At 49.0% G+C, this 26,762-nt stretch overlaps 1 protein-coding gene and 1 non-coding gene across 3 annotated transcripts in view; one reads left to right on the top strand and one right to left on the bottom strand.

The window, feature by feature from the left end:
* SAMD4B (sterile alpha motif domain containing 4B) overlaps positions 1–26,762 on the top strand; it is a 44,401-nt gene that overhangs the window by 15,291 nt on the left and 2,348 nt on the right. Inside the window, exons 3-12 of one of the 2 annotated variants that reach the window (XM_036345681.1) lie at positions 14,183–14,653; positions 20,221–20,460; positions 20,769–20,878; positions 21,034–21,120; positions 21,861–22,206; positions 22,882–22,967; positions 23,378–23,496; positions 24,061–24,259; positions 24,448–24,571; positions 26,613–26,696. In XM_036345681.1, coding sequence (XP_036201574.1) covers positions 14,183–14,653; positions 20,221–20,460; positions 20,769–20,878; positions 21,034–21,120; positions 21,861–22,206; positions 22,882–22,967; positions 23,378–23,496; positions 24,061–24,259; positions 24,448–24,571; positions 26,613–26,696 — 1,866 coding nt within the window. The remainder of the gene's footprint in view (positions 1–14,182; positions 14,654–20,220; positions 20,461–20,768; positions 20,879–21,033; positions 21,121–21,860; positions 22,207–22,881; positions 22,968–23,377; positions 23,497–24,060; positions 24,260–24,447; positions 24,572–26,612; positions 26,697–26,762) is intronic. The other variant, XM_036345680.1, reaches the window with a different exon arrangement.
* On the bottom strand, positions 24,748–24,850 carry LOC118674918. The gene has a single exon (XR_004973759.1). It is a non-coding gene; the product is annotated as a U6 spliceosomal RNA (small nuclear RNA).

Below are 26,762 nucleotides of genomic sequence, written 5' to 3'. Positions count from 1 at the left end.
GCCAAGTACTGGCTTTACTTTTTTTTTTTTTTTTTTTTTCCAGAGAGGAAGGGAGAGGAAGAGAGAGATGGAAACATCAATGATGAGAGAATCATTGATTGGCTGCCTCCTGCATACCCCTTACTGGGGATCGAGCCCACAAACTGTGACCTCCTGGTTCATAGGTTGACACTCAACCACTGAGCCACACCAGCCAGGCCTGGCTTTACTTTTATAGTAACTTCGAAAGCAGTGTTCTTTGGTGGCTCTAAAGTCAAATGTCCCAGTTCTGTTATTGCCATACTTAACCTTTCTGAGCCTTGATTTCCTTGTCTTCAAACTCAAGTTGATAACTGACTTTACCTTCTAGGTGATTGTGAACTCTGAGACTAGTGCCTGTCGTGTAGTAAACACTCAATAAATGTAAATTGTTGTGTTTATTGTCAATAACTCATGTAGTCCTCCCAACAAACCCATGAGATAGATACTGTCATTATCCTCATTGTATAGGTCAGTGGTCGGCAAACTCATTAGTCAACAGAGCCAAATATCAACAGTACAACGGTTGAAATTTCTTTTGAGAGCCAAATTTTTTAAACTTAAACTATATCGGTAGGTACATTGTTAATAACTTAATTAGAGTACTCCTAAGGCTTAGAAAGAGCCACACTCAAGGGGCCAAAGAGCCGCATGTGGCTCACGAGCCACAGTTTGCCGACCACGGGTATAGGTGAAGAAGTCAGCATGGGCTGCTAGGATTAGGATTTGGGGAACCACAGCTGCCGTGCTTCCCTCATCTTCCCAGGATCACCTGCCTTAGAAACAGTCACCTGTATTTTACCCAGTCTTTAGGTACAAATCGCAGAAGCACCATGGTTGTAGGAGAAGATGGTTCTTCAGGCCAGGAGTCATACCAGCTTAAGTCCCAGTCTGGTGGACAGTGAGCAGCAGTAACCCAGCTTAGCTGCAGCAGGTCCAGAGCCCAGCCATTTGATATCCTTCTCACCCTCCCAAGCAGGGAGGACTCCCCTATGCTCTAGCACCAGAGGCAGGAGTTTCATGGTTGTAATATGGCTCTGCACCCAGAATGGAGGGTTGCTTTGGGGCAGGCCAGTATCTTATACATATCCTCACAATCCCATCTTGAGCAGGCAGTTGGATGAGCACTGAGTGCCAGTCTTGACTACATATCAGATTCACCATTGTGCTTATTGCTGTTTATTTATTAGAGCATTTTTCGTTCTTTAGTTGTTTTTAAAACTTGTGATAAAATCAAACCATTTGAAAGGTGAAAAGTAAAGTCTCCCTCCCAAACTTCCATGTTCCCAATTTGTGTGTATTTTGTGAGATATTCTGTATGAACGTAGTCATATTTTTCCTCCAGCTTTTTCATTGTTTTGATTGTTTTATTGCGTGGAACACTGAGCATATTAACCAGTTGCTTTTTTTCACTTGAACAATAATAACTTGAAGATCATTATATATTCAGCACATACAATGTATATCTCATTGTTATTAATGGTGGCTTAGTAGTAAGAATAGGTAACATTTATAGAATCCTACCTGTATATCAAGCAGTACTTTACCTTTATTACTCATTTAACCCTCCCAATAGCTCTGTGAGGTAGGTCTCACTACTTCCTCATTTTACAGATGAGGAGACTGGGGTTTGGGAAGGTTTAGTGACTTCCCAGAGTCATCTGGTCAGAAGTAGAGCTAGAATTTGACTTTATAGAGGTCTTGCTGTTGACCAGTAGACTCTACCACAGGCTATGTTCAGCTTTACTCTTATAAACAGTACTATAATGAGTACCCTTTAATCATCTGTAGGATAAATTCCTAGAATTCTGTGGGATTGCTAAATTTGAAGTTATATGCATTTCAGTATTTATTATTACCACATTGCCCTTGAAGAACCCTTTGTACAAGGAACCTGAGGCCCATCCAAGATGGTTTGCATTGGTATGTTGGAGTTAATGCCTAACTAGTGTTGAGAATTGCTGTGGAATGAATTGGCTAATGAATGAATATATGAATCAAGGTTTTTATCCTGAGTCCCATGTCAGAGAATATAACAAGCTAATACTTAGATGAATAGAGAAGTAACGAAAACTTAGAATGAATGAGAAAAGAGGGAGAGCCATGGTATGTTCCAGAGTCAGCAGGAAGCCTTCCAGGATTAGAGCAAAGCACAACAGAGAAATTTGGTAGAGTCTTGGATGCCTCTTTCCTAAACGGTAAATTTTGTTGGGCCTTTAATGCCTCTTTTCTAATAGTCATAGGGCTCCAAGACTAAGGAAGTCTGTGTCTTCTGACTTGCTCCCACAGTCAAGTAGCACAGCCACCTTGGTGAAGGAAGGAGCTACTTCCTGGGCTTGGGTGCCTGCCTTGTGAAAGGAGCTGTATGCACCCTCTGTTATTCCTCCTCTGTTCATATGGCCTTCCCATTCCCTGGTGTTTCCCAAACTTAATTCATTGGCAGAATCACCTGGTGGGAGAGGAAGTGACTTAAAATTCATATTCCTGGGCCCTTCACCCAGACCCACTAACTTAGAATCCTGAGGGGATAGGTTTGGGAACAAGTACCCAGGTTCTTCTGCTGAACCGGCAGTTTGAACAATGAAGCCCTGCTGGATGATTCATTTGTCATAGGACAAGTGAGACTAGGAATCAGGACATCCAGGAGTTCCAGATCCAGCTCTGCCACTAACACCTCTTGAGACCTGGGCCAGCCCCACCCCTCTTGGGCCTGAGGATCTACATCTGGAGAGTGAAGACGTTGTTACAGATACTCTCCCAGTACCTTTTGGGTTCTGAAAGAATGCGCAAAGAACGCAGACCTATGACCATGCATATTACTTTGTTTGGGGGCCCAGCACATTCTTCTAAAGCAGTCGTTCTTAATATTTTATGAGATGGATCCATCAGTGAATCTGTTCCTCATCCCCACCAAGATGTACACCTACTCCACAAACCAAATCTTGGGTCAGTCAGTCCACTAATTCCCTGTCTATTACAGGATCTGAAGTTCTTCAACTTTTTCAGATCCCTTCGGGCCATGAGGGCTAAAACAGTAAGGCAGATCCCCTGGCATTTTCTGGGTTTGTACTCCATATCTCACCCACCCAACCCTAGTACTTCCTCCAGTTCTCCCAGGGAGACTCTGGGTTCAGGTTTGAGTTTGGATCAGAGCTGCCCACCTGTCCATCTCCTCAGAAGGTGTGGGGAATGGAGAGGACTTGATTAAGGAAAGTGGGTCCTAACTCTGGCTTCATGTCAGAATCATCAAGGCTCTTTATTAAATGAACCTGTGGCCTGGGTCCTATTTCCAGAGATTCTGATATTTTTTAAGCTCCCTAGTTGACTCTTGTGTGCATCCAGTGGAGAACCATTTGTCTTGATGTTGACACTGTTTCTGGGTGGGCCCAGAAAGGTGTTTAGGGTACTGTTTTGTGACATGTCGAGAGTGGGGACTGTAGAAGAGGGCTCTGGTCTGGACTGTCTCTTCCTCTCAAGCAACTAGGAAGTCCCCCAACCTAGGCAGCTAGCATTGGTTTCATGGAAGCAGAATCTGAACAGGCAAGGAGAGTCCCCAGGTTTCCTTTTTGTCATCCCTGTTCCTTCTCCCAATGCTGTCTTCCCTGCCTGTTTGGAGTTATAACAGTAATTTTGTCTCTCTTTTCCCCTGATGCTGACTTGGACCAGAAGGGTAGGGCCAAAGAAGCTGAAATCCCCTTCTCTCCCAGGTCCTATAGCTTCCTGAGTCACGTTTCCTGCATTTCTTTCCTCCTCTTGTCCTCTGAGTCAGAGTCCCAATATCCAGCAGGTTTAAGCCCCTCCCTCCCTGGCTCACTGAAACTGGGTGGGGAAACTGAGGTCAGGAGGGGGCCATGGCTGAGTGAGTCACTAGAGCTCAACTCTGATGCCTATACCCTCCCCTTTCAAAACTCTACTGACATAGTTCATCAAACAAAAATGTAAGCCCCCAGAATCCCCGATGTTTGTGTGAGCTGGAGTGAGGCAGAGAAGGCCATGTTTGGAGCCAAACCCCAGCCCTTCTAACTAGTGCCTGAGGCTGCCACGATTGTTGCAACAGCCAGCACATAAAAATGGGTATGCTGTTATGGCAGTCTCCAAGATATATTTGGCTCCTGTGATTTGCCAGAACCCAGGTTCATGACCTACTTAGTTCTGATCACCTGGCCAGAAAGGGCACTCTTATGCAGTCTACCTCATCTTCTCTATGCCTGTGGAGTCCAGGTTGGCAGCTTGGTGAGAAGCAGCAGTTGGCATCATGACATCCCTTAGCCCCTCTCCCCACCCACTTCCAGAATTTCATCTTGGCTTGTTGTGCTTCTGGCTCAGAAGAATCAGAGATGTTTATGTTTTAGTAAATAACTGTATGAAACTCCCCGATCCTGTTGGGAATCTTAAGAGCTCAGATGTGCCCTCCTATATAAATTGCTCCTCCCCCAGCCCCCAAAACAGCATGGGCTCCAAATCTTTAGCCAGGAACAGCAATGACAGTTAAAATGTATGGAACACTTTATACATGTTAGGTGCTATGCACAGTTGTCTCATTGACTTTTACTAGAGTCCTGTGATGAAGGGGTTTTTACTACCCCATATTGTACAGAAAAGGAGACCAAGACTCAGAGAGGTTAAAGGACTGGCCTGCGATTATGTTAACCTAGGTCATGGAGACAGAGCTGGGTTTTTCTAATCCAGGCAACTTTGCCTGTTAAACTTGTGCTCTTTCTTAGTATACTCTGCTGGGACACAAGAGAGGGTAACCTGAGGTCAGGGGATCCTAGAAAGAACACATTATACACACATAGACACCACTATCTTCAGGGGGACCATCTGGGTTCAATTGTGCAGGTATTCATTGGGTCCTTGCTATGCCTCAACTCTGAGCCAGACTTTTCTGATCTGGGCAGGAAACTAGAAGTTACATCCCCACCCCTCATCTGCAACCCCAGCTGGGCTCACCCCAAGGGGCCTGAGGCTGCACAAATTCTTTGGACCAGTTCCACTGCTTACTGATGCTTCCCAGTCATGGGAGGCCCACCCTCCCAACACACCACCACACGGACACATAAACACACATTTCCCTAGGGTCCACAGTAGAACAAGGTCCTTCATTGAGCCCAATCCTTGGGGCTGTTCTGTCACATCCCATGGCAGTACCAGAGGAGAATCTGTGTCCCTTAGCCTTGGGGTCCCGGCAGTACCCTGGGGTGGGGGAGGGATTAGACAAGGCCTCTCTCTGTCCCAGATGCTTCTGGCAATCCTGAAGGCCTAAACAACAGTGATTGAGAACATCAGGATAGGGCTGAAAGGGCAGGCTGACTGCTGGAGAATGGAGAAAAACACCAATCTTTGAGTCACATACTGAGTGCTTACTATGGGCAGACTGTCAGGTGCTTTCCATTTCATTGTTTCCCTAAATCCTCTTGGCAGCCCTATAATCCCTCTTTTACAGAGGAAGCATATTACCCATGCAACTGGGTGACACAGCTGGGATACAAGTCTTTGACTTTGTCCCTAATATTAATCACTCTATTTTTTCTTCCTCTCATCAAGAACTAAAAACCCAGGGACTAAGTCAGAGAAATAAAGTGTCAGGGAGTTCCTTCCCATGTGATTCAGTGCCAGATGGAGCTGGGAGGACTGGAAAGGTGAAGGCTCTCTGAAGTCAGGAAGGCCTATCTGACCTTGGAAGAGCCTTAGATCTGGAGATGATCTAAGAGACAGCTTTGTGGTCATGGGAACTAGTTCAAGAAAAGAGACAGATTGCCTGGCCTGTGTGTCTCAGTGGTTGAGCTTCCAGCCATGAACCAGGAGGTCATGGTTCAATTCCCAGTCAGGACACATGCCCAGGTTTCAGGCTCCATCCCCAATAGGGGGTGTGCAGGAGGCAGGAAATCAATGTTTGTCTCTCATCAATGTTACTATCTATCCCTTTCCCTTCCTCTCTCTTTAAAATCAATAAAAACATTAAAAAAGAAATTTTTTTTTTTTTAAAGAGAGAAGAGACAGATGGAGAGGATGAAATTTTCTAGCCTTGAGTAGCAGGTCCTAAAGGGAATCTGCAAAGCCAGGGACAGGGGGGGAAAAAAAGATACCTGGCATTGGAGAGATAGTAGAGGATTATGGGTGAAGTCCCTCCCAATTTTGGAGGCAGGCAGCCCTGGATTTGGATCTTGGCTCTTCCCTTTGGGGAGGTGACTTCACCTTTCCAAATCCATTTCCTCATCTTCAAGATAGGGATGCTAAAACAGGGTTGGGTTGAGAATGAAAAGCAAGTATGTTCTTAGCATAGAGTCTGGCTCATAGTAAATGCTCAGTTATCACTATTACTAGAGCCCAGTGCATGAAATTTGTGCACAAGGGGGTGGGGGTGTTCCTCAGCCCGGCCTATGCCCTCTCGCAATCCGGGTAGGGTCCCCAGGCCTGGCCGGCGATCAGGACCTATCAGGACTTCCCTTCCCCTGGCTGCCTGCAGCTGGCCCTGCCCCTGCTGCTGCCACTGCTTGCCATCTGTGCGGCACTGCCCCCCCCCCCCCCCCGTGGCCTGGGCCTCCCTTTGTGGGGTGATTGCGGGGTGATGGCAGGGCCCCCCAACTAATTGCATTGCACCCACCTTGGCTGGCCTGGCACCAGTGCGAGTCATAGCATGGTCATCTGGAAAGTTGTCTGGGTGGTCGTTCTGCTGTTTGGTCGTTCAGTCAATTTGCATATTATGCTTTTATTATTATAGATTGTATACTATAGTAGTCCCCCCTTTTATCTGTGGTTTTGCATTCCATGGTTTCAGTTACCCACAGTCAAACATGGTCCAAAAATATTCAATGCAAAATTCCAGAAATAAACAATTCATAAGTTTTAAGTTGTGTACCATTCTCAGTATCATGAAGAAATCTCACACCATCCCACCTGGAATGTGAGTCATCCCTTTGTCCAGTGTATTGTGTTGTATACACTGACTACCTCATTCATCACTTAGTAGCCATCTTGGTTATCAGATATTTTGGAGGAGAGAGACCTCGTTCACCTAATATTTATTGCAGTATCCTATCTAATAAAAAAGAAACATGGTCATTAGCGTATGACCGCTACCCTTCCCATTGGCTAATCAGGGTGATATGCAAATTAACTGCCAGACAAGATGGCGGCCGGCAGCCAGGCAGCTTAAACTGAACATGAGGCTTGCTTGCTTCAGTGACGGAGGACTGCAGTGTTCCCCGCCTGCTGCTGCCGGCCTCTGAGCTTGCAGTTTGAAACATTGTAACAAATATAGAAGCTAAACAAAACCCCCAGAAACCAGCTTTCAGCCGGCAGGGATCTCAGAGCTGGAGTTGATACAGTGTTTCGATTATAGAACCTAAACAAACCAGATACCTGCTTTCAGCAGCAGAGGCCTCAGAGCTGGAGCCAGAGCTAAAGCTAGCCCAGAATTTAAAAAAAAAAAAAAAAAAAAAAAAAACAGAAAAAAAAGGAGCAATTGGGAGCGTCAGTCACCCGCCAGCCTGAAAACAGCCCTCAGCCCCTCACCCAGACTGGCCAGGCACCCCAGTGGGGACCCCCACCCTGAAGGGTGTGTGACCAGCTGCAAACAGCCATCATCCCCTCATCCAGGCTGGCCAGGCACCCCAGTGGGGACCCCCACCCTGATCCAGGACACCCTTCAGGGCAAACCAGCTGGCCCCCACCCATGCACTAGGCCTCTATTCTGTATAGTAAAAGGGTAATATGCCTCCCAGCACCGGGATCAGCAGAGCTGCGAGGCCTCCCGGCACCGGGATCAGCATGACAGGGGGCAGCGCCCAAACCCCCTGATCGCCCTGCGGCTCTGTGTGTGACAGGGGGCGGGGCCACAGCCTCCCTATTGGCCCTGCTCTGTTTGTGACGGGGGAAGGTGCTCCAACCACCTGATCAGCCCTGCTCTGTGCCTGATAGGGGGGAGCTCCCCAACCCCCTGATCGCCCTGCGGCTCTGTGTGTGACAGGCTGCGGCGCCCCAACCCCCTGATCGGCCCTGCTCTGTGTGTGACAGGGTGCGGCGCCCCAACCCCCCTCCCCCCCACGGGCCCTGCTCTGTGTGTGATGGGGTAGAGCCATAACCCCCCCATCGGCCCTGCCCTGAGTGTGACAGTGGCGGCACCCCAACCCCCTGATTGGCCCTGCTCTGTGGGTGATAGAGGGCAGCATCCCAACCCCCTGATCCGCCCTGCTCTGTGTGTGACAGGGGGCGGTGCCCCAACTCCCCTATCGGCCCTACTCTGTGAGTGACAGGGGGGAGCTCCTCAACCCCCTGATGGGCCCTGCTCTGTGTGTGACAGGGAGGAGCTCCCCAACCCCCTGATCGACCCTGCTCTGTGCGTGACAGGGTACGGAGCCCCAACCCCCCTGATGGGCCCTGCTCTGTGCGTGACAGGGGGCAGCGCCCCAACCCCCTGATCGGCCCTGCTCTGTGCATGACGGTACGGAGCCCCAACCCCCCTGATGGGCCCTGCTCTGTGCGTGACAGGGGGCAGCGCCCCAACCCCAATTGGCCCTGCTCTGTGCGTGACGGGGGGGGGGGGGGGGCTGCAACCTCCCTATCGACCCTGCCTTGAGTGTGACAGGGGGCGGTGCCCCAACCCCCCAGTCGACCCTACCCTGAGCGTGACTGAGGGTGGCATCGCAACCTCCCAATCCGCCCTGCTCTGTGCATGACAGGGGGCGGCGCCCCAACTCCCCAATCGGCCCTGCTCTGAGCCCGACCAGGGGCTGCACCTAGGGATTGGGCCTGCCCTCTGCCACCCAGGAGCAGGCCTAAGCCAGCAGGTCATTATCTTCTGAGGGGTCCCAGACTGCGAGAGGGCACAGGCCGGGCTGAAGGACCCCCCCCCCCCCCGAGTGCACAAATTTTTGTGCACCGGGCTTCTAGTCCTATCTAATAAAGAGGGAATATGCTAATTGACACTCACATTGTTGTAAAGATGGCAGTGCCCACAGCCAATAAGGAGGGAATATGCTAATTGCTGCCCCGCCCTCAAAGATGGCAGTGCCCACAGCCACAAGATGGTGGCTCCCAGTCCCCTCAGCCCCGCCCAGGTGGCAGGCAGGCGGCAAGGCCGGGCCCGCCCCCAGGCAGGTGCAGCCGCTTCGCGCACCTACCTCTGGAGTCCCCTAGTTCCCTCAGCCCCCCAGCCACTCAGGGCCGGCCTGAGGTGCAGGCAAGCCTCGGATGGCGACTGCCCAGCCGCCCAGGGCTGGCCCGAGGCTTGTGCTGCCGGAGCGGCAGCAGCAGAGGTGTGATGGGGTGTCGCCTTCCCCTGATCGCCAGGTTTCCTCCCACCCCTGAGGCTCTCGGACTGTGAGAGGGGGCAGGCCGGGCTGAGGGACCCCCTTCCACTGCATGAATTTTTATGCACTGGGCCTCTAGTACTGTTATAATTCTTCTGTTATTATTGTTGCTAATCTTTTATTGTGTCTAATTTATAAATTAAACTTTATCATACTATGTATGTATGGGGGGAAATAGTATATAAAGGTTCCATACTATCTGTGGTTTCAGGTATCAACTGGGGGTCTTGGAAACTCCATGGATAAGGTGGGGGATTACTGTATTAATGTTCTATTTTGGTCAGTAATATGGGCATAGCATGAATTGATAATCTGAATAAATGGATGAATCCATGGGCACTTCAACAGGTGTTCTCTAGGAAACTTAGAGCAGAGAGTCCCAGGCCAAGAAAATGTGCAGTTATATATGGCCAGGAGTTGGGAGTTGTGTGTGTGAGTCATTTTCCCAGAGCTACAAACTTAGGCAGAATTAGAAGTTTATGTGAATTCCTAAGCCATAGATTTCCAAACAGGTCATTAAAAGAAAGAGAGGTGCAAAGGGTTTTTATGCAAAGTTCCCAGTGGCCAGGTGTAGGAGACCCGAGGTCCCTGGAACCTTAAGCCCGAAGGAAGTTGTGTTGAGACACTGTCAGATGCAGGGCTCATTTGAAATCCAGATGCCTAGAATTCTGGGGCTCTCCTTATATACATGCTTATTCCCAGCCTGTTTCCTGTGCTGGGAGTTGGCTGTGCCCACTGGGTATTTGAAGGGAAGGAACCATGATAAGATATAATAACTGATCCTAGAAATAGCAGCTAATGTTTACTAAGGACTCACTGTGTGCTATGGTCTCACTTAATTCATAGCATCCATGCCAGGTAGAAATGATTCTGAGCCCCACTCTACAGATAGAGAAAGTAGAGCTCAGTGAAGTGATTACATTTGCCCAGAGTCCCATGGTCATTAAGTGGGAGAGAAGGGACCTAAGCTATGTCTCTACCTTTTCTTTTTTTATCCTCACCCAAGGATATTTTTTCCATTGATTTATTTTTAAAGAGGGAGTGGAGGGGAGGGAGGTAGGGGAGAGAAAGAGAAATATTGATGTGAGAGAGACACATCGATTGGCTGCCTCCTGCTTGCACTGCGATTGGGGCTGGGGATCAAGCCTGCAACCGAGGTACATGCCCTTGACCGGGAATTGAACCTCTGACCTTTTGGTCCACAGGCAACACTCTAACCACTGAGCGAGCAACCGGCCAGGGCTGCCTTTTCTTTTTCATGACCCACCTAACTAGAGTGCTAGCTCTGTTAGTTATAGCCACCTCCTTTGCCCCTTTCCAGAACCTTACCAGTAGCCCAATAGCTCATCTCAGAACAACCTTGTTAGATATTTGCAAATTGTTGCCTTCGCTGCAGGTATTAGCTCAATTGCTCAATTAGCAGAGTTGGCCCCAGCCCTTGATCATTATCTCTTTACTCGGGTATTGGTATTCTTGGACCTTTTTTTTTTTTTTTTTTTTTGCCCTGTCAGCATTACACGCCATCCTCTACTCTATTGAGCTAGTCATGGAAGGGGTAACAGGGTTTTTTTGTTTGTTTGTGTGTTGTTGTTTCTTTCAGAGAGGAAGGGAGCGGGAGAGAGAGATAGAAACATCAATGATGAGAGAACCATTGATGGGGCTGCCTCTTGCACACTTCCCACTGGGGACTAAACCTGCAACCTGGGCATGTGCCCTGACCAGGAATCGAGCTGAGATCATAGATCAGCCCTCAACCATTGAGCTATACTTGCTGGGCTGGGTAACAGGGTTTTCAAGGAAGATAGACCTGTAACAGTTCTCCCAAAGCCTCCTTTTATAACCAGCCTGGGGCCTTATCCTTAGGGAGCTCTCTTCTGGGTCAAGAGGGGAAACCTGGCTCATCTCCACAGGACAGACTCAGGCCTTCAGACTGTGGGGTTGGGAGGAAACATCACTATGGCATGGAGTAGCCAGGAGAGACTTCTCAGAGGAAGATAGGTTTTGGCAGTCATAAAAGACATAGAATTTGGATAGGAGGAAAGAGACTGTTGTAGGATAAATCCTTGAATCTTAGCTTGAGTGGAAGCTTAGATGAATGTGGCCTGGAGAAAGGCCCAGCGAAGATGGGGATATCCTGAGTTAAGTCTTTATCTGGAGTGATAAGAGGTAAGGAGTGTCCTGGAAATGATGGTGATGTAGGGTTAGGAGTTCTTGAACTTTAGTCTGTTGGTGCTGGTTACCATTGTAACCTCCTGGTCAGGAACATGGCATCTTGGTGTGCTTTAGGAAGATAAATTCATCTGGGTTTATGGGACAGGTTGAAGGAGGGGAATATAGAGGCAGAGACTAGTTAAACAACAATGAGCATTTATTAAATAAAGGATGTCCCAAAATTCACGCAAGAAGTAATTTTGATAGAAAACACAGGTTTATAATTAAAAATTGTAAATTTTTTATTGATTCATAAAGTATACAGTATAGGGTTATGTATGGAATAGCATATCGGGTAAATGGCCTCCACGGTTTTGCTGGCACATACGCACTCTTTTGTTGAAATTTTCCATGACCGAAATGCGGCTGCTCAGGCAATAACAGTTAATGGTGCTCACTATCGCAACATGATAATCCAGTTTTTTGTGCCGTGGAGGCCATTTACCCGATATGCTATTCCATACATAACCCTATACTGTATACTTTATGAATCAATAAAAAATTTACAATTTTTTTTTTATTGATTTTTTACAGAGAGGAAGGGAGAGAGATAGAAAGTTAGAAACATCGATGAGAGAGAAACATCGATCAGCTGCCTCCTGCACATCTACTGGGGATGTGCCCACAACCCAGGTACATGCCCTTGACCGGAATCGAACCTGGGACCTTTCAATCCACAAGCTGACGCTCTATCCACTGAGCCAAACCGGTTTTGGCAAAAATTTACAATTTTTAATTATAAACTTTTGTTTTATATCAAAATTACTTCTTGCGTGAATTTTGGGACACCCTTTACTAGAGGCCTGATGCATGGATTCATGCACCAGTGGAGTCCCTCAGCCTGGCCTGCAAAGATTGGGCCGAAAACAACTCTCCAATATCCCCCAAGGGGTCCTGCATTGTGAGAGGGTGCAGGCCAGGCCGAGGGGCCCCACCAGTGCAAGAATCTGTGCACTAGGCCTCTAGTATGCATATAAGATCTTTGGTTAATCTCTTCCCACCTTTCCCACTTCCCCCTTCCCTCTGAGATTCATCAGTTGTTCTATGTTTCCATGCCTGTGGTTTCCGCTCCTGCATTGAGTGTCTGTCCCCTGGTGGTCAATGCACATCATAGCAACCAGTCAGATGGTTGCTTAGGCTTTTGTATATATTGATGTTCTGTATCCCAGGCCACTTTCCATTCTTTATTAACTTACTGAGTCTCAAAGCAACACTGTGAATTGGGTGCTGTAATTGTCTCCAAAATTTTTTAGGTGAAGAAATCAGTGTTAGTGAGGTTTAAGGTGACATGCCCAAGGTCTAGCTCAGCCGTGGGCAAACTATGGCCCGTGGGCCGGATCCGGCCCGTTTGAAATGAATAAAACTAAAAAAAAAAAAAAAAAAAAAGACCATACCCTTTTATGTAATGATGTTTACTTTGAATTTATATTAGTTCACACAAACACTCCATCCATGCTTTTGTTCCGGCCCTCCGGTCCAGTTTAAGAACCCATTGTGGCCCTCGAGTCAAAAAGTTTGCCCACCCCTGGTCTAGCTAGTAAGTTGGGGGGGTTATACTATATGATTCTAGACTCCAAGCTTTTAATCACTGTCTTCTCTCTTTTTTTAATGTTTTTTTATTTTTATTTTTTTAAATATATTTTATTGATTTTTTACAGAGAGGAAGGGAGAGGGCTAGAGAGTTAGAAACATCAATGAGAGAGAAACATCGATCAGCTGCCTCCTGCACACCCCCTACTGGGGATGTGCCCGCAACCAAGGTACATGCCCTTGACCAGAATCGAACCTGGGACCCTTCAGTCCGCAGGCCGACGCTCTATCCACTGAGCCAAACAGGTTAGGGCAATGTTTTTTATTGATTTTAGAGAGAGAAATAGAAACATCAGTGGTGAGAGAGAATCATCAGTCGGCTGCCTCCTACACGCTGCCCACTGGATATAAAGCCTGAAACCCAGGCATATGTGCCCTGACCAGGAACCATGACGTCTTGCTTCATGGGTCGAAGCTCAAACACTGAACCACATCGGCCAGGCATCACTGTCCTCAGGAAGGAGGCTGCTTTTATATGGAAAGTGGGTAGGGGCCCTAAGATAAAGAATAAGAAGACTAGCCTTAGCCAATTTGACTCAGTAAATAGAGCGTCCACCCACAGACTAAAGGGTCCTGGATTCCATTCTGGTCAAGGGCACATTCCTGGATTGCAGGCTCGATCTCCAAACCCAGTCAGGGCATATCTGAGAGACAACCAACTGATGTGTTCCTCTCACATCGATGTTTCTTTGTGTCTCTCCCCCCTTCCTTCCACGCTCTCTAAAAACAGTAGAAAAATATCCTCAGATGAGGATTAACAACAACAAAAAAGTAAGCGTAGGCCTTGGAGATAGGGAGCTCATATCAAATTCTGAGCAAATTTGGATAGCTACAGCAGGTTTTTCGAGAGTAGGAGTGATGGAACCAGGAAAAATTACTCTGGAAGCAGGGTGCATATGTTTGATCTCACCTATATAAGGATCAAGGTTGGGTTCATGAAAGAAGGGAGAAGAGATTGGAGCTGAGGGAGCAGGCTATAGGTTCCTCTCCTTGGGTTTATAGGAGTTCGCCACTTTGGCTCCCCTAACATTCTCTCATCTCCTTTGCAGCCATCGTCAGCCAGTGGCAGCAGGAGTCCAAAGAGAAGGTAGTGTCTCTCCTGCTGTCCCATCTGCCCCTGCTTCAGCCACGCAACACGGAGGCCAAGTCGGAGTACATGAGGCTGCTACAGAAAGTGCTGGCCTACTCGATCGAGAGCAATGCCTTCATCGAGGAGAGCCGCCAGCTGCTCTCTTATGCCCTCATCCACCCGGCCACCACACTGGAGGACCGCAACTCACTGGCCCTCTGGCTGAGCCACCTGGAAGAGCGGCTGGCTAGTGGCTTCCGCACCCGGCCCGAGCCCACTTACCACTCTCGCCAGGGCTCAGATGAGTGGGGGGGGCCTGCAGAGCTGGGCCCTAGGGAGGCAGGGTCAGGCTGGCAGGACAAGCCACCCCGGGAAAATGGACACGTTCCCTTCCACTCACCCAGCTCTGTGCCGCCAGTCATCAACAGTATTGGGAGCAACGCAAATGCAGGTGATGGGGTAGTGAGTCCCAGGAGGTCATGCCTACTTGAAAAGGGACAGACTAGGCTATCTCTTTACTTGCTCTGTGGCCCTGGGAAAGTCATATAACCTCTCTGGGCCTCACCTTATGAGGGAGTGCAGAGGTGGTGAACTGGCATTCCCAGAGCTATGTCTGACCTACAGATATGTTTTGTTGAGCCCAGATTCAACTTTGATTTTATTTGTTGTGTTTTTAAATAAATTTGGTAATATAAGAAATCGAATTTTTCCCTAAAAATCCACATTTTAGCTTCTCTTGAAAAGTCAAAAGATCTGGCAGCTCAAGGCCTGTATTTCTGGTGGCAACAGTAAGATGGAATTTAACATTGGTCATCCCTTTTACACCCTGCACATGTGCCCCAGTCAGCCTCTGCCTCCACCACTATCCTTCTTTGGTGATATCTGATACCTGCCTGGCCTCTGAAGGCAATAAATTAATGACATAATCTGAGGTCCCTTCTAGTTCAGATGTTCTGGATTTTTGTATCTGGCCTCAGATTAATGCATTGTGTCTATGAAATGTTTCCAAGCCTGTTCATTTAAGCTGTAACTCATGCTGCTGTGCATTAGTAATAGTAAGTAACACTGCTGAGCATTGACTATACTTAATACTTTTCACACCTGATCTCATTTCATCCTCATTACAACCATATTATTATCACCATTCTACAGATGAGAACACTGAGACCTAGGAGGTAAAATCATGTTTTCAAGTTCACACATAGAACAAGTGGTGGACCTGGGCAAGGTTCAGACCCAAGCATTCTGCCACCAGAGCCTGCCTCTGATCATTGCATTGGCCTCCAACTAAGTGGTTTTGAAAAGGCTCTCTTATTAAGCACCCTGAAGGCTGGGGTGAGCAGGAGGAGCTGGTATTACAATGAGTGTTTGAAATGTTAGTTGAACAGGATAAGAGAGTGGTATTTTCAAGGATTGGTAAAGTAACATGACCTGACTCAAAGCAAGAGGTTTCTAAGATCCTCACTGTGGGGGGCTCTGGTTAAAGCAGGCCAGGAAAGAGTGGCAGTGACATGTCATTGGTGCCAGTGGATGGGGTGAACCCTGGGTCTCTGGTGCCCAGCTGTATGGCACCTAGCACACAACAGTTACCCCCTGAGCCTCTTTCTTCTCCAGTTAAATATGTATGTCCTGGTAGCCTCCCTCCTCCCTCCCAGGTGCTAGTGAGAATCAGGGAAGATAGAGGGATAGGGGGCATATCTGGGAAATATAGCAAACCAAGGTGTTTTCCAATCTCAGAGCATGACAATTTCTGGGTCCAGGTTGGGAGGATATATTAATGATAATTCTAGTTAAAATATATTAAGTGTTTAGTCTTTGCCAAGAGCTGTTCTGAGAACTTTATACCTATACATTCATTAGTTGTCACAGAAAAGTCATTTGTCCAAGGTGGTGTAGCCAGAATTTATTATTATTTTGTTGTTGTTGTTGTTAATCCTTACCTAAGGATATTCCCCATTGATTTTCAGAGAGTGGAAAGGAGAAGGAGAGAGAGAAAGAGAAACATCCATGTGAGAGAGACATATCAATTGGTCCTCTCTGCACAGGCCCGGACCAGGGCCCAAACGGAGCCTGCAACCAAGATACATGCCCTTGACCAGAATCGAACCTGGGACCCTTCAGTCCGCAGGCTGATGCTCCACCCACTGAGCCAAACCAGCCATGGTGTAGCCAAAATTTAAATCTAAGCAGACTGACTCCATAGCTCATACTTCTTCTTTTTTTTTAATGGAAAGGAGAGAGAGATAGAAACATCAATGATGAGAGAGAATCATTGATCGGTTGCCTCCTGCACGCCCCCCACTGGGGATCAAGCCCACAACCTGGGCATGTGCCCTTGACCAGAATCGAACCCGGGACCCTTCGATCCACAGGCCAACACTCTATCCACTAAGCCAAACCAGCTAGGACCATAGCTCATACTCTTTTTTTTTTTTAATTGATTTTTTACAGAGAGGAAGGGAGAGGGATAGAGAGTTAGAAACATTAATGAGAGAGAAACATCGATCAGCTGCCTCCTGCACACCCCCTACTGGGGATGTGCCCGCAACCAAGGTACATGCCCTTGACCGGAATCGAACCTGGGACCCTTGAGTCCGCAGGCTGATGCTCTATCCACTGAGCCAAACTGAGTAATTAAGTCATACTCTTAACTACTGTGCTACAATGGCTCCACCTAAAAGTGATCTCCCGAAGATACTCATACCTCATGGAGGCAGGGGACAAATGAAGTGACTTACCTGGGATCATGCAGTTAATAGGTGGCCAAGCCAGGATTAAACTCAGGTCTGTCTTGACTCCCCAATCTCAGCATGTTAGGGCCATATGGCGGGGGGGGGGGGGGGGGGGGGTGAAGGATAGGCTGAAATTTTTCAATTTCAAGCAGTTGCACGAAACCATTTAAATCTTTTTGAGTGGGGAGCAAGGATTGGCCTGTAAGGGCAGGCACAATAGGTTTGGGGTGCTGCCAAGGGCAAACCAGGTTTCTTGGAGAAAGAGAGGCCCTGGAACTCTGGCCAGCATTCCTGTTTTTATAGTTTTCAGTTTTCATGCTGTGGTCAGCCTCCACTCTATTGTAGGGCCAAGCAGGGCTCCTCAGAAACTGCACAATCGCCCTAGCCAGTTTGGCTCAGTGGATAGAGCGTCAGCCTGTGGACTTAAGGGTCCTGGGTTCAATTTCGGTCAAGGGCACATGCCTGGGTTGCAGGCTCCATCCCCAGTGAAGGGCTTGCAGGAGGCAGCTGACCAGTGATTCTCATCATTGATGTTTCTACCTCTCTCTCCCTCTCCCTTACTCTCTCTGAAATCAATAAAGTATATATATTTAAAAAAAGAAAAAGAAACTGCACAATCATTCCAATCAGGATAGTTTCCTGCCCTCTCAGTTTTCCCTGCCTCCTTGGCTAAGAAGGGAGGAAGGAAGAGGCCAAAGGGATCAAAGCAGGTGTAAAATAGCCTATATTGAGGGTTCCCCAGTCCCTCAGGGCCCAACATGTGCCGTTTTCTTCTGGGAGTTCAGAAGGAGCCCTGAGCAAAGGACCTTAGAGGTTATGGGCAGGGGTAGAGCTGGCTTAGGGAGTGGGTCAGTACACTGCCCTCTGCCTCGGGTGACTTCCTGGCTAGGAGCATAGATACTGTCACAGTGGGGGAAGGTGCTTTGGGGCCTGTACCAGGCTGATCCTCCTTTCTGGGCTGGTGTCAGTGGAGTTCTGGCAGGAATCCCAGCTTTCCATCTTATGCCTTTGCCTCCCAACTCTGGAAACTGGGGCAAAGGGTTTCAGTTCCCTGGGCTTTGATATTCTCACCTACCTAGGGTGAGACATTTGGCTGTTTCCTTGTAATTGTATTTGGGATACTCCAGATTCCCTGTGTCGAGCTCAGAGGCCATGTTCGCACCCTTAGGATCATGGGTGCCCCCCTTTTGGCATTTAGGAAACTTTGAAGACTCCTGTATATTGTGCCCTTTCTCCTGATCCTGGGGGTGCAGAAAAGGTTGCCATCCTATACAAGCCCAGAGTCCAGTGTGAGAGAGGCAGGCTAATGAAGTGGGCAGTAAGTGCAGGGCTTAAGGCAGCAGCAGCTCAGGGGCCCAGAGAATACAGAGGGCCCGGCCGATGGGTCTCAGTGGTTGAGCCTCAACCTATGAACCAGGAGGTCACGGTTCGATTCCCAGTCGGGGCACATGCCAAGATTGTGGGCTTGATCCCTAGTGGGTAGCATGCAGGAGGCAGCCTGTCACTGATTCTCCCTCCTTGATGTTTCTATCTCTTTCTCCTCTCTGAAATCAATAAAAAAATATATATATTTGGGGGTTGGGGGAGGAATGCAGAGGAAGGACTCCCAGAAAAAGGAATTCAGAGGGAGGAGCGAAGGCTGAAGTGGCTGGCAAATAAGGGTGGATGAGTGGTGAGCTAGACAAAGGGGATAGCATGTGTAAAGGTCTGGAAGCTGTGGGAATCTACCCTATCCTGAGAATGGTAAAAAAAAAAGTCAAGTTGGATTCTTCTTCCTACTTCAAAAATGAAATGGATGAATGGAGGGTTTGCAACATCTGTGGAAGATGGCCTGGATTCACCCTGATTTGGGCGTAGTCTAAGAAAAATCTGTGGGAGCTGGGGAAGCCCAAGGATATGGCTGTTGAGCGCATAGTTTATGTACTTCATTCATTTACTTTACAAGTACTTCTGAAGAAACTGCTCTGCTCTAGGCCCCACTGTAATTACTGAGTATGCAGTGCTATCTAGGACAGGATAGATCCCTGCTATCACAGGTTATTGCATCAGGGGCATATAGTTAATTAGCAAGTAAACAAATAACTAGATAAGATCATTTCAGGTTGTGATAGGTAGTGTAAGAAAGATAAGACAGAGTAATATGATATAGTAACCAGAATTGGTAGGGACAACTACTTCATATTGAGGGTTCAGAGAAGGCCTTAGAAGAGATGACACTTGCCAAACCGGTTTGGCTCAGTGGATAGAGAGCATCGGCCTGAGGACTGGAAGGTCCCAGGTTCGATTCCGGTCAAGGGCATGTCCCTTGGTTGCAGGCACATCCCCAGTAGGAGGTGTGCAGGAGGCAGCTGGTCGATGTTTCTCTCTCATCGATGTTTCTAACTCTCTATCCCTCTCCCTTCCTCTCTGTAAAAATATATTTAAAAAAAAAAAAGAAGAGATGACACTTGCCAAGATGAGACCTGAGGGAGACAAGAAGAAGAGCAAGTGCAAAAGTATTGAGGCTGGAACAAGCGTGAATGTTTTCGGAACAAATGGAGGTGGGGGGCAAAGGCTTTTAGACTTGATCCAAAGGGTGAGTGGAAGATAAGAGGTCAGAGTTGAGAAAGGCCTTGTAGTGGTGTGTGTGGAAGAGTTTAAATTCTATTTTCAGCATGAAGGGAAGCCATTGGTGGGATTTAAGCAGGGACTAACTTTGTCAGATTGCATGTTTAGAAGGACCATTGTGCTGCTATGAGATGAATAGGAGACAAGAAACCAGTGAGGATGCTCTAGCCGGTTTGGCTCAGTAGCTAGAGCATTGGCCTGTAGACTGAAGGGTCCTGGGTTTGATTCTGGCCAAAGGCACATGCCCGGCTTGTGGGCTTGATCCTCAGTAGGGGTCATGCAGGAGGCAGCCGATCAGATTCTCTCTCATCATTGATGTTTTATCTCCCTCTCCCATCCCCTCTGAAATCAGCAAAGAAATACATTTTTTTAAAAAAAGGAAAGAAACCAGTGAGGAGGCTGTGGCAGTAATTCCAGTTATGGATGCCATTGACTCAGACCAGGGTGCCAACAGAGGAAGTGGAGTTCAAAGGAGTAGCTCATAGCTTGCTGATGGGTTAAGTATGAAGGGTGAGGGAATGAGCAGTATCTGGTAGGTGGTTCCCTGCAGATGCCAGGGCCCCTTCTCCTTGTTGGAGTCTGGGGCTGAGCCGCCATCCATGGCACTGACCAGGGTGGCATGGTCTACTGTGGTCAGATCCCCAAGCCTGACCTTTTGCCTCTCTTCCTTTCTGGCCAGGTCTCCCCTGCCAAATCCACCCCAGCCCGCTGAAGCGCTCCATGTCGCTCATTCCCACGAGCGCCCAGGCCCCTGGTGAGTGGCCGAGTCCAGAGGAGCTCGGGGCCCGAGCTGCTTTCACCACGCCCGACCACGCACCCCTCTCGCCCCAGAGCAGCGTGGCCTCCTCTGGCAGTGAGCAGACGGAGGAGCAGGGCTCCAGCCGGAACACTTTCCAGGAGGATGGCAGTGGCATGAAAGGTATAATGGGAGGGCAGTGCTAGGACCCTCCAAAGGTTTCTGCAGAGCTTAATGGACAGAAAGGAGCTTGTAGCTGCCACCCTGCCTATCCTATCCCCCCAACCTTCAACTTCCCCTCCCAGGGAAGGGAGAAGTCCGAGGGGAGTAGAAGTCCCTGTCCTTTGGGTTCAGACTGATCTGAGAGACCACCACAAACCCTGGTCTGATGCCCCTGCCCTCAGACACCACAGTCTGATAAGAAAGCCAGGACACAGAGGTAACTGATAGAACAGACTCCTGACCTTATGCCCTCCCTCCTTTTCCAACAGATGTGCCCTCATGGCTCAAGAGCCTCCGCTTGCACAAGTACGCAGCCCTTTTCTCACAGATGAGCTACGAGGAGATGATGACACTGACTGAACAGCATCTGGAGTCTCAGGTAAAGCTCAGGGGACCATCAGGATAGAGTTAGGGTACTATTTTGACACTATCCTTGTGACCTGAGCCTCCTCCAGCTCTTTGAGCTTTGTTGGGGCACCCTAAGTACCTTGACCTGCTATTTCCAGCCTCCTGTCCCCTTCTGCCCTACCACAGAATGTCACCAAAGGTGCCCGCCACAAGATAGCCCTGAGCATCCAGAAGCTGCGTGAGAGGCAGAGCGTCCTCAAGTCCCTGGAGAAGGTGAGGACCTGGTATTCCCCATTTCCACGGTTAGTTGGCTGCCCAGGGGTACCAATAGACTGAAGGCTCTGGGGCATCCTTGCTACCCATGTGGCCTCTCCTCAGGACCTCCCCAGCCCTCGGGTCTGATCTGCAGTGGCCTCAGCCTTAGGGAACCAGACTCTGGGGACCAAGTATAAGTTGGATGACAGGGCTCACTTGATACCTCTGTCCTGGGCTCCCTGTCTGTCTGTCCTGGTGTGTGTCCCCAGACTGTCTGTTGACAATCTCCTCTCTTTCACTCCCATTTCTGACTGGTCTTTCTGGTAGAGCAGAGCATCTCCCTGGGTGCATGATCTCTCCATTTGGTTTGTTTCCCATCTACTCACTCCTTCCATATCTGTCCAATTGCATTCCTTTTACCCCTTCCTTGCCACTTGGCTTCTGGGTTTACCCCCTCAGTTCACAGTCCAGATTTCTACATCCGAATCTGGTTCCACCTTTGGTGGGACCGAAGGCCCCAGGATTAGACCACCTTCTCCTGAGCTCCCTGGGACTCCACCTTGAAGGGGGAAGAGGGAATGTGTAGTACAAATGTGTACCTGTATATGTGGACTTGTGGTACCTTTACCTTCCTTCTCTATGTGCTGGAACCCAGGTTCCTGCCAAGCACTCTCCAAGCCCTGTCTGACCGCATTTGTGTAGTCCTTCTACATAAATGTGGGGTCGGCATGTGACCCCAGCGATGCCCTCCCATGCAGGACGTGCTGGAAGGAGGAAACCTGCGAAACGCTCTGCAGGAGCTGCAGCAGGTCATCGTCACCCCGATCAAGGCCTACAGTGTTCTCCAGGCCACTGTGGCCCCCACCCCCACCACCTCCACCTCGACTGCCAGGGATGCAGGCCAGGGGGAGCCACTGCTGCCAGGTGCTGAGTCTCCCCTGGCTCATCCCAGCACAGACAAGGGCACTGAGGCCAAGGATCCTCCAGCTGCAGAGAGCTACCCCCCTCCACCAACTCCAGTTCCCACTGATGGCAGCGAGCCAGCCCCAGCTCCCGTTGCTGACGGAGACATTCCCAGCCAGTTTACACGGGTGATGGGCAAAGGTGAGACCGCCCAGGGCCCAGCAAAAAGTTCTGGGACAGAGAGCCAAGTGAACTTAGGCATGAGGAGTCAAATTCAAGTTAAATAGTGGAAGCAGAACTTTTTAAAGAACCCTGGGGACTAGAACACCATAGAGAGTGACTTGAGACTGAGGTGGCAAGGTCCCTGCCCTCTAGTGTGTCCTGGCTGGTGGTGGGAGACAATGCTCACACTCAAAGCATCTCCAGCCTGAGAAGAAGAGAACAGTATGTCAGTGGAAACCACATACAGTACAGAGTGAACAGAAAGAGAATTGTTGGTTCTCTCAGAGGTGACTGAAATCCACAGATGAATATGATAAAGCTCTCAAAGGGCAGCATGACGGCATACTTTACACTTGGGTCTAGATCCCTTTATCTGTGTGACCTGGGACACACTCAGCCTCTCTGAGCCTCAAGGTTCCTCATGCTAAAAATGCCGGTTGATGAGATTCTTATAAGAGTTAAAAGGAAAAACGGTATCATTGACCTCATATCTGCCTTATGCCAGGCACTATGCTGGGTGCTTTATGTATCTTCATAAGCCAGGTATCATGCTTGGCACATAACTAGTACTCATCCAGCCTGAGTTTCTTGTCTCTCTTTCTGTGGCAGAAGGCATGCTGGGGGTTAACCTCCTACCCTTTCCTATGTCCCCAGTGTGCACCCAGCTGCTGGTGTCTCGACCAGATGAGGAGAACATCACCAGTTACCTCCAGCTAATCGAAAAGTGCCTGACTCATGAGGTGAGTCCTTCCCTAGAGCTCCCAAGAAGAGCAAGGTGACCCCATCACTGTCAGAGCCAACATTCCTTATGTGGCCAATGGGCGCTACCTGGCTGGCTTCTGCCAACTTCTCCAGCCCTCATCTCACCACCTACTGGCCCCTCAGCTCCCAGTTCAAACGTTTGTACCTCAGGGACACCTTCACTGGCCGCTCATACTAGATAAGTTTCTTGTGCCTTCTGTGTTTCTCCCTCACAGCACTCATCACTCATCTCCCCAACTACACTGTAAGCTTCATGTGCACGGGTAACCTCTGCGTCCCAGCATTGCCTGGCACAGAGCAGGCAGTAGATAAATATTTGAGCAAATGGACAGAAGGCAGATCTGAAAGAAACACCCCCTCCCTGCTTAAATTCCCTAATTGTATCTAGGCTTTCACGGAGACACAGAAGAAACGGTTGCTGTCCTGGAAACAGCAAGTGCTGAAGCTCCTCCGAACCTTCCCGCGCAAAGCCGCACTAGAGATGCAGAACTACCGGCAGCAGAAAGGGTAGGCAGGCAGCCGGGTATGCAGGCCGTCCCTCCCTAAGCCCTTGCTGATTGACAGCTAGTGCTTAGAGGGGTGATTGCATTCTGGGCTGGGAATCCAATGGGACTCATTCAATCACTGGGTGACTTACACACATCACCCAGTGAAGACTTTTCCAGAAGAAAATCAGGATGTTCTTATTGCTAAAATAGGATACTAGGCAGGCAAAACCAGATCATGTCCTGATAGCAGACCCTTGCCTGTCCCTGTTCTCTTCACCTTGTGTGCAGAGGGCTCTGAAGTCCCTTCTCACTCCCAAACAAATAACAGGAATATCACACATGCGTATTGAAGTTAGGAGAACTGCTTTGCTTGGAGATGAGGAACATTTCCTGTCTCTATCTTGGGGAACCCCTTGGGCAGGAGGAGACAGAATGTGTGGTGCAGGAACTTGGACAGGAAATCTTTGCTCAGAGCAGGTCTGTGCTGTGTCCTACCCATTGGGATTGTACAGGAACGTGAGGAGGGGTGGAAAGATGGGCCCTATCCACCTAAACTGACACCCTGCCTTCTGCTCTCTCACAGCTGGGCGTTTGGCTCCAACTCACTCCCCATAGCTGGCTCTGTGGGGATGGGGGTGGCCCGGCGGACCCAGCGGCAGTTCCCAATGCCTCCCCGGGCCCTTCCACCCGGCAGAATGGGCCTTCTAAGCCCCTCGGGCATTGGGGGCATTTCCCCCAGACATGCCCTCACCAGCCCCAACCTTGGGGGCCAAGGCCGACAGGTGAGCGGCTAGATATAGAGGGCCTGGTGCTTCTGGGGTTGAGGTGGGTGTTGGTGCCTGGGATGTGTGTGTCCGTATCTTTGATCTGGGCCTGGATTAGAGGGGAGGGGCTCCTTTGCCAGTTCCATTACTCCTGGGCCTGGGTCTCCACCACTCACCCACTTTTTCTCTTCCCATGCCCTTTTCAGAACTTATGGTTTGCCAATCCTGGAGGCAGCAACAGCATGCCCAGCCAGAGCCGTAGCTCTGTGCAGCGCACGCACTCGCTCCCAGTCCACTCCTCGCCACAGGCCATTCTCATGTTCCCTCCAGGTAAAGTGCCCAAGCCCTTGGGATTCTGCCTGCACAACACCCTTAGCTGGCCTTTATCTTCTCTCCTATTTCTTTTACACTCGAGCACCTCTCCCCATCCTTCCAACCTCCTCTCATCGTGGGTTTTCTTGTACTCTTCCCCACCCCCATTTCAATTTTCTCTCTCAGATCTTTTCTTCCTTTCTCTCTTGGTTTTAAATATGCATTTCATCTTGTGCAGGGGCCATACTAATCTCTGTATCATTCCAGTTTTATTACATGTGCTGCCAAAGCGAGCACTGCCTTCCTTTCTCTTTCTTCTCTCACCCCTTACTTCTACTCCCACATGTCCACATCTCTCCCTGTCGTAATTTTGGTATCCATGTCGGTCTCTGTCACCATCTTTTTAGAGGATCATTAAATACTCAGTTTGAAAGGGGTTGAGGGGATGAGAGTCAAAGCAATGAGGTTTTTTTGGAGGTGTCTATCAATCTGGCATTCTTTCAGAAGCCAGGTGACCATTTAGCTCTTGGAACAGATTTTTCTTGGATCAAACACCTAAAGGGTGTTTGAGTTGCAGGAACTGTTTTTCCTGTGCTCACAGACCAGCCCAGAGATAGATCAGAATGAGGGTGAAGAAGACAGAAGGGTAGAGAAGTGTTAGCCCTACCTTGCTCAACCAGTGAGGATGACGCCTCCTGTGCCAAGTCCATTGCTGGGCACCGAGGCTGCTGAGGCAGATAAGGCTACTCTGGAATGGCTACTGGAGAGACCTTAGATATGCAGGTGACCCTAAACTCTTCATGTCATAAACTGCCAAATCAGTAGGTATTCTTAATTTATAAGATAATGTGGACTGCCATCTGTTGAAGGTAAGAGACCCTGTTAGTTGTGTTCATCCTTGCACAGGGCCTACCACCTTTGTCAGACAGTTTTACTGCACTGTTTAATCAAACCCTCCCAACTGCAAGTGAGGCACTGATTTCATTCCTATCTGATCAATCACAAATCTGAGACACAAACAGGTAACTTGCCCAAGGTCAAAAGGGAAGACAGGCAGTCTGACATGGCCTGAGTTCAGGGTTCAGAGGGGACATGATGAAAGGTGAAGCTGGAGGTGGGAGCAGGGTCTTTTAAACCCAGGTAAAAAGCTCAGATGTAAGGAGCCAGGAAGGGTTTTAAGCAGTGTGGGGTGTGTCTGAGTCCGCCCAGGGAGGGGGCTGTCTCCCAGACTCCAGAAGAGGAAGCCCTTTTGAGAGGTGGTTTGAGGATAAGCTCCGTGGCTGCTGCCCTGGTTTGCCCCATCTGTGTGGCCTGCCCGGATCGAATCCATCCCAGAGGAGAAAGTCCAAGAAAGAATGGGAAGAGTTCTAATTAAGCTTCTAAATGAAGTATAGAGCAGGTCATCAGTCAGGGAACACAGTGGCTGCCCAGCACCCACAGCAGATACCCAGACTGTGCCCAAGAAGACAACGTATAGTATGTGTCCAAAATAGTCACAGGCTGTGTGGCCTCCAGGAAGCTCCCTCAGCTTCACATTACTCTGTCTACAGGTCAAGCTTTCTATTTGTTGGCCAAGCCTCTGCCCTTGCCATTTCTACCTGCTTTTTTTTTTTTTTTTTTTTTTTTTTTTTTTTTTTTACAGAGAAGAAGGGAGAGGGATAGTTAGAAACATTGATGAGAGAGAAACATTGATCAGCTGCCTCCTGCACACCCCCTACTGGGGATGTGCCCGCAACCAAGGTACATGCCCTTGACCAGAATCGAACCTGGAACCCTTGAGTCCGCAAGCTGACGCTCTATCCACTGAGCCAAACCAGTTAGGGCTCTACCTGCTTTGTGATACACCCAGGCCTGTCTCTGTCCTTTACCTCTGCCTATTTACACCTTCCATCCGAGTGTGTGCCTGTCTCATGTGCTGTTTCTCTCTCTCTCCCTCCTTTTCCCCCTTGTCTCTCCCAGCCTCTCCCCAATGCCAGCCTATCCTGTCCTTTGTCTTCCTAGCTTTACTCTCCACCTAAGTCCAGTCCTTAACACCTTCATTCTCCTCTGTCCCATACAGACTGTCCGGTCCCTGGGCCTGACCTGGAGATCAACCCCACTCTGGAGTCTCTGTGTCTGAGCATGACAGAACACGCCTTGGGTGGTGAGCATTTCCTCTTTCCCTGACCCAGCTCCCACCTACCCAGCAGCGTCTCCACCTCTGAACTGA

Source organism: Myotis myotis, unplaced genomic scaffold (genome assembly GCF_014108235.1).
Source record: "Myotis myotis isolate mMyoMyo1 unplaced genomic scaffold, mMyoMyo1.p scaffold_m19_p_19, whole genome shotgun sequence".
Classification (NCBI taxonomy): Eukaryota; Metazoa; Chordata; class Mammalia; order Chiroptera; family Vespertilionidae; genus Myotis; species Myotis myotis.
This window is presented reverse-complemented; position numbering and strand designations above follow the sequence as displayed.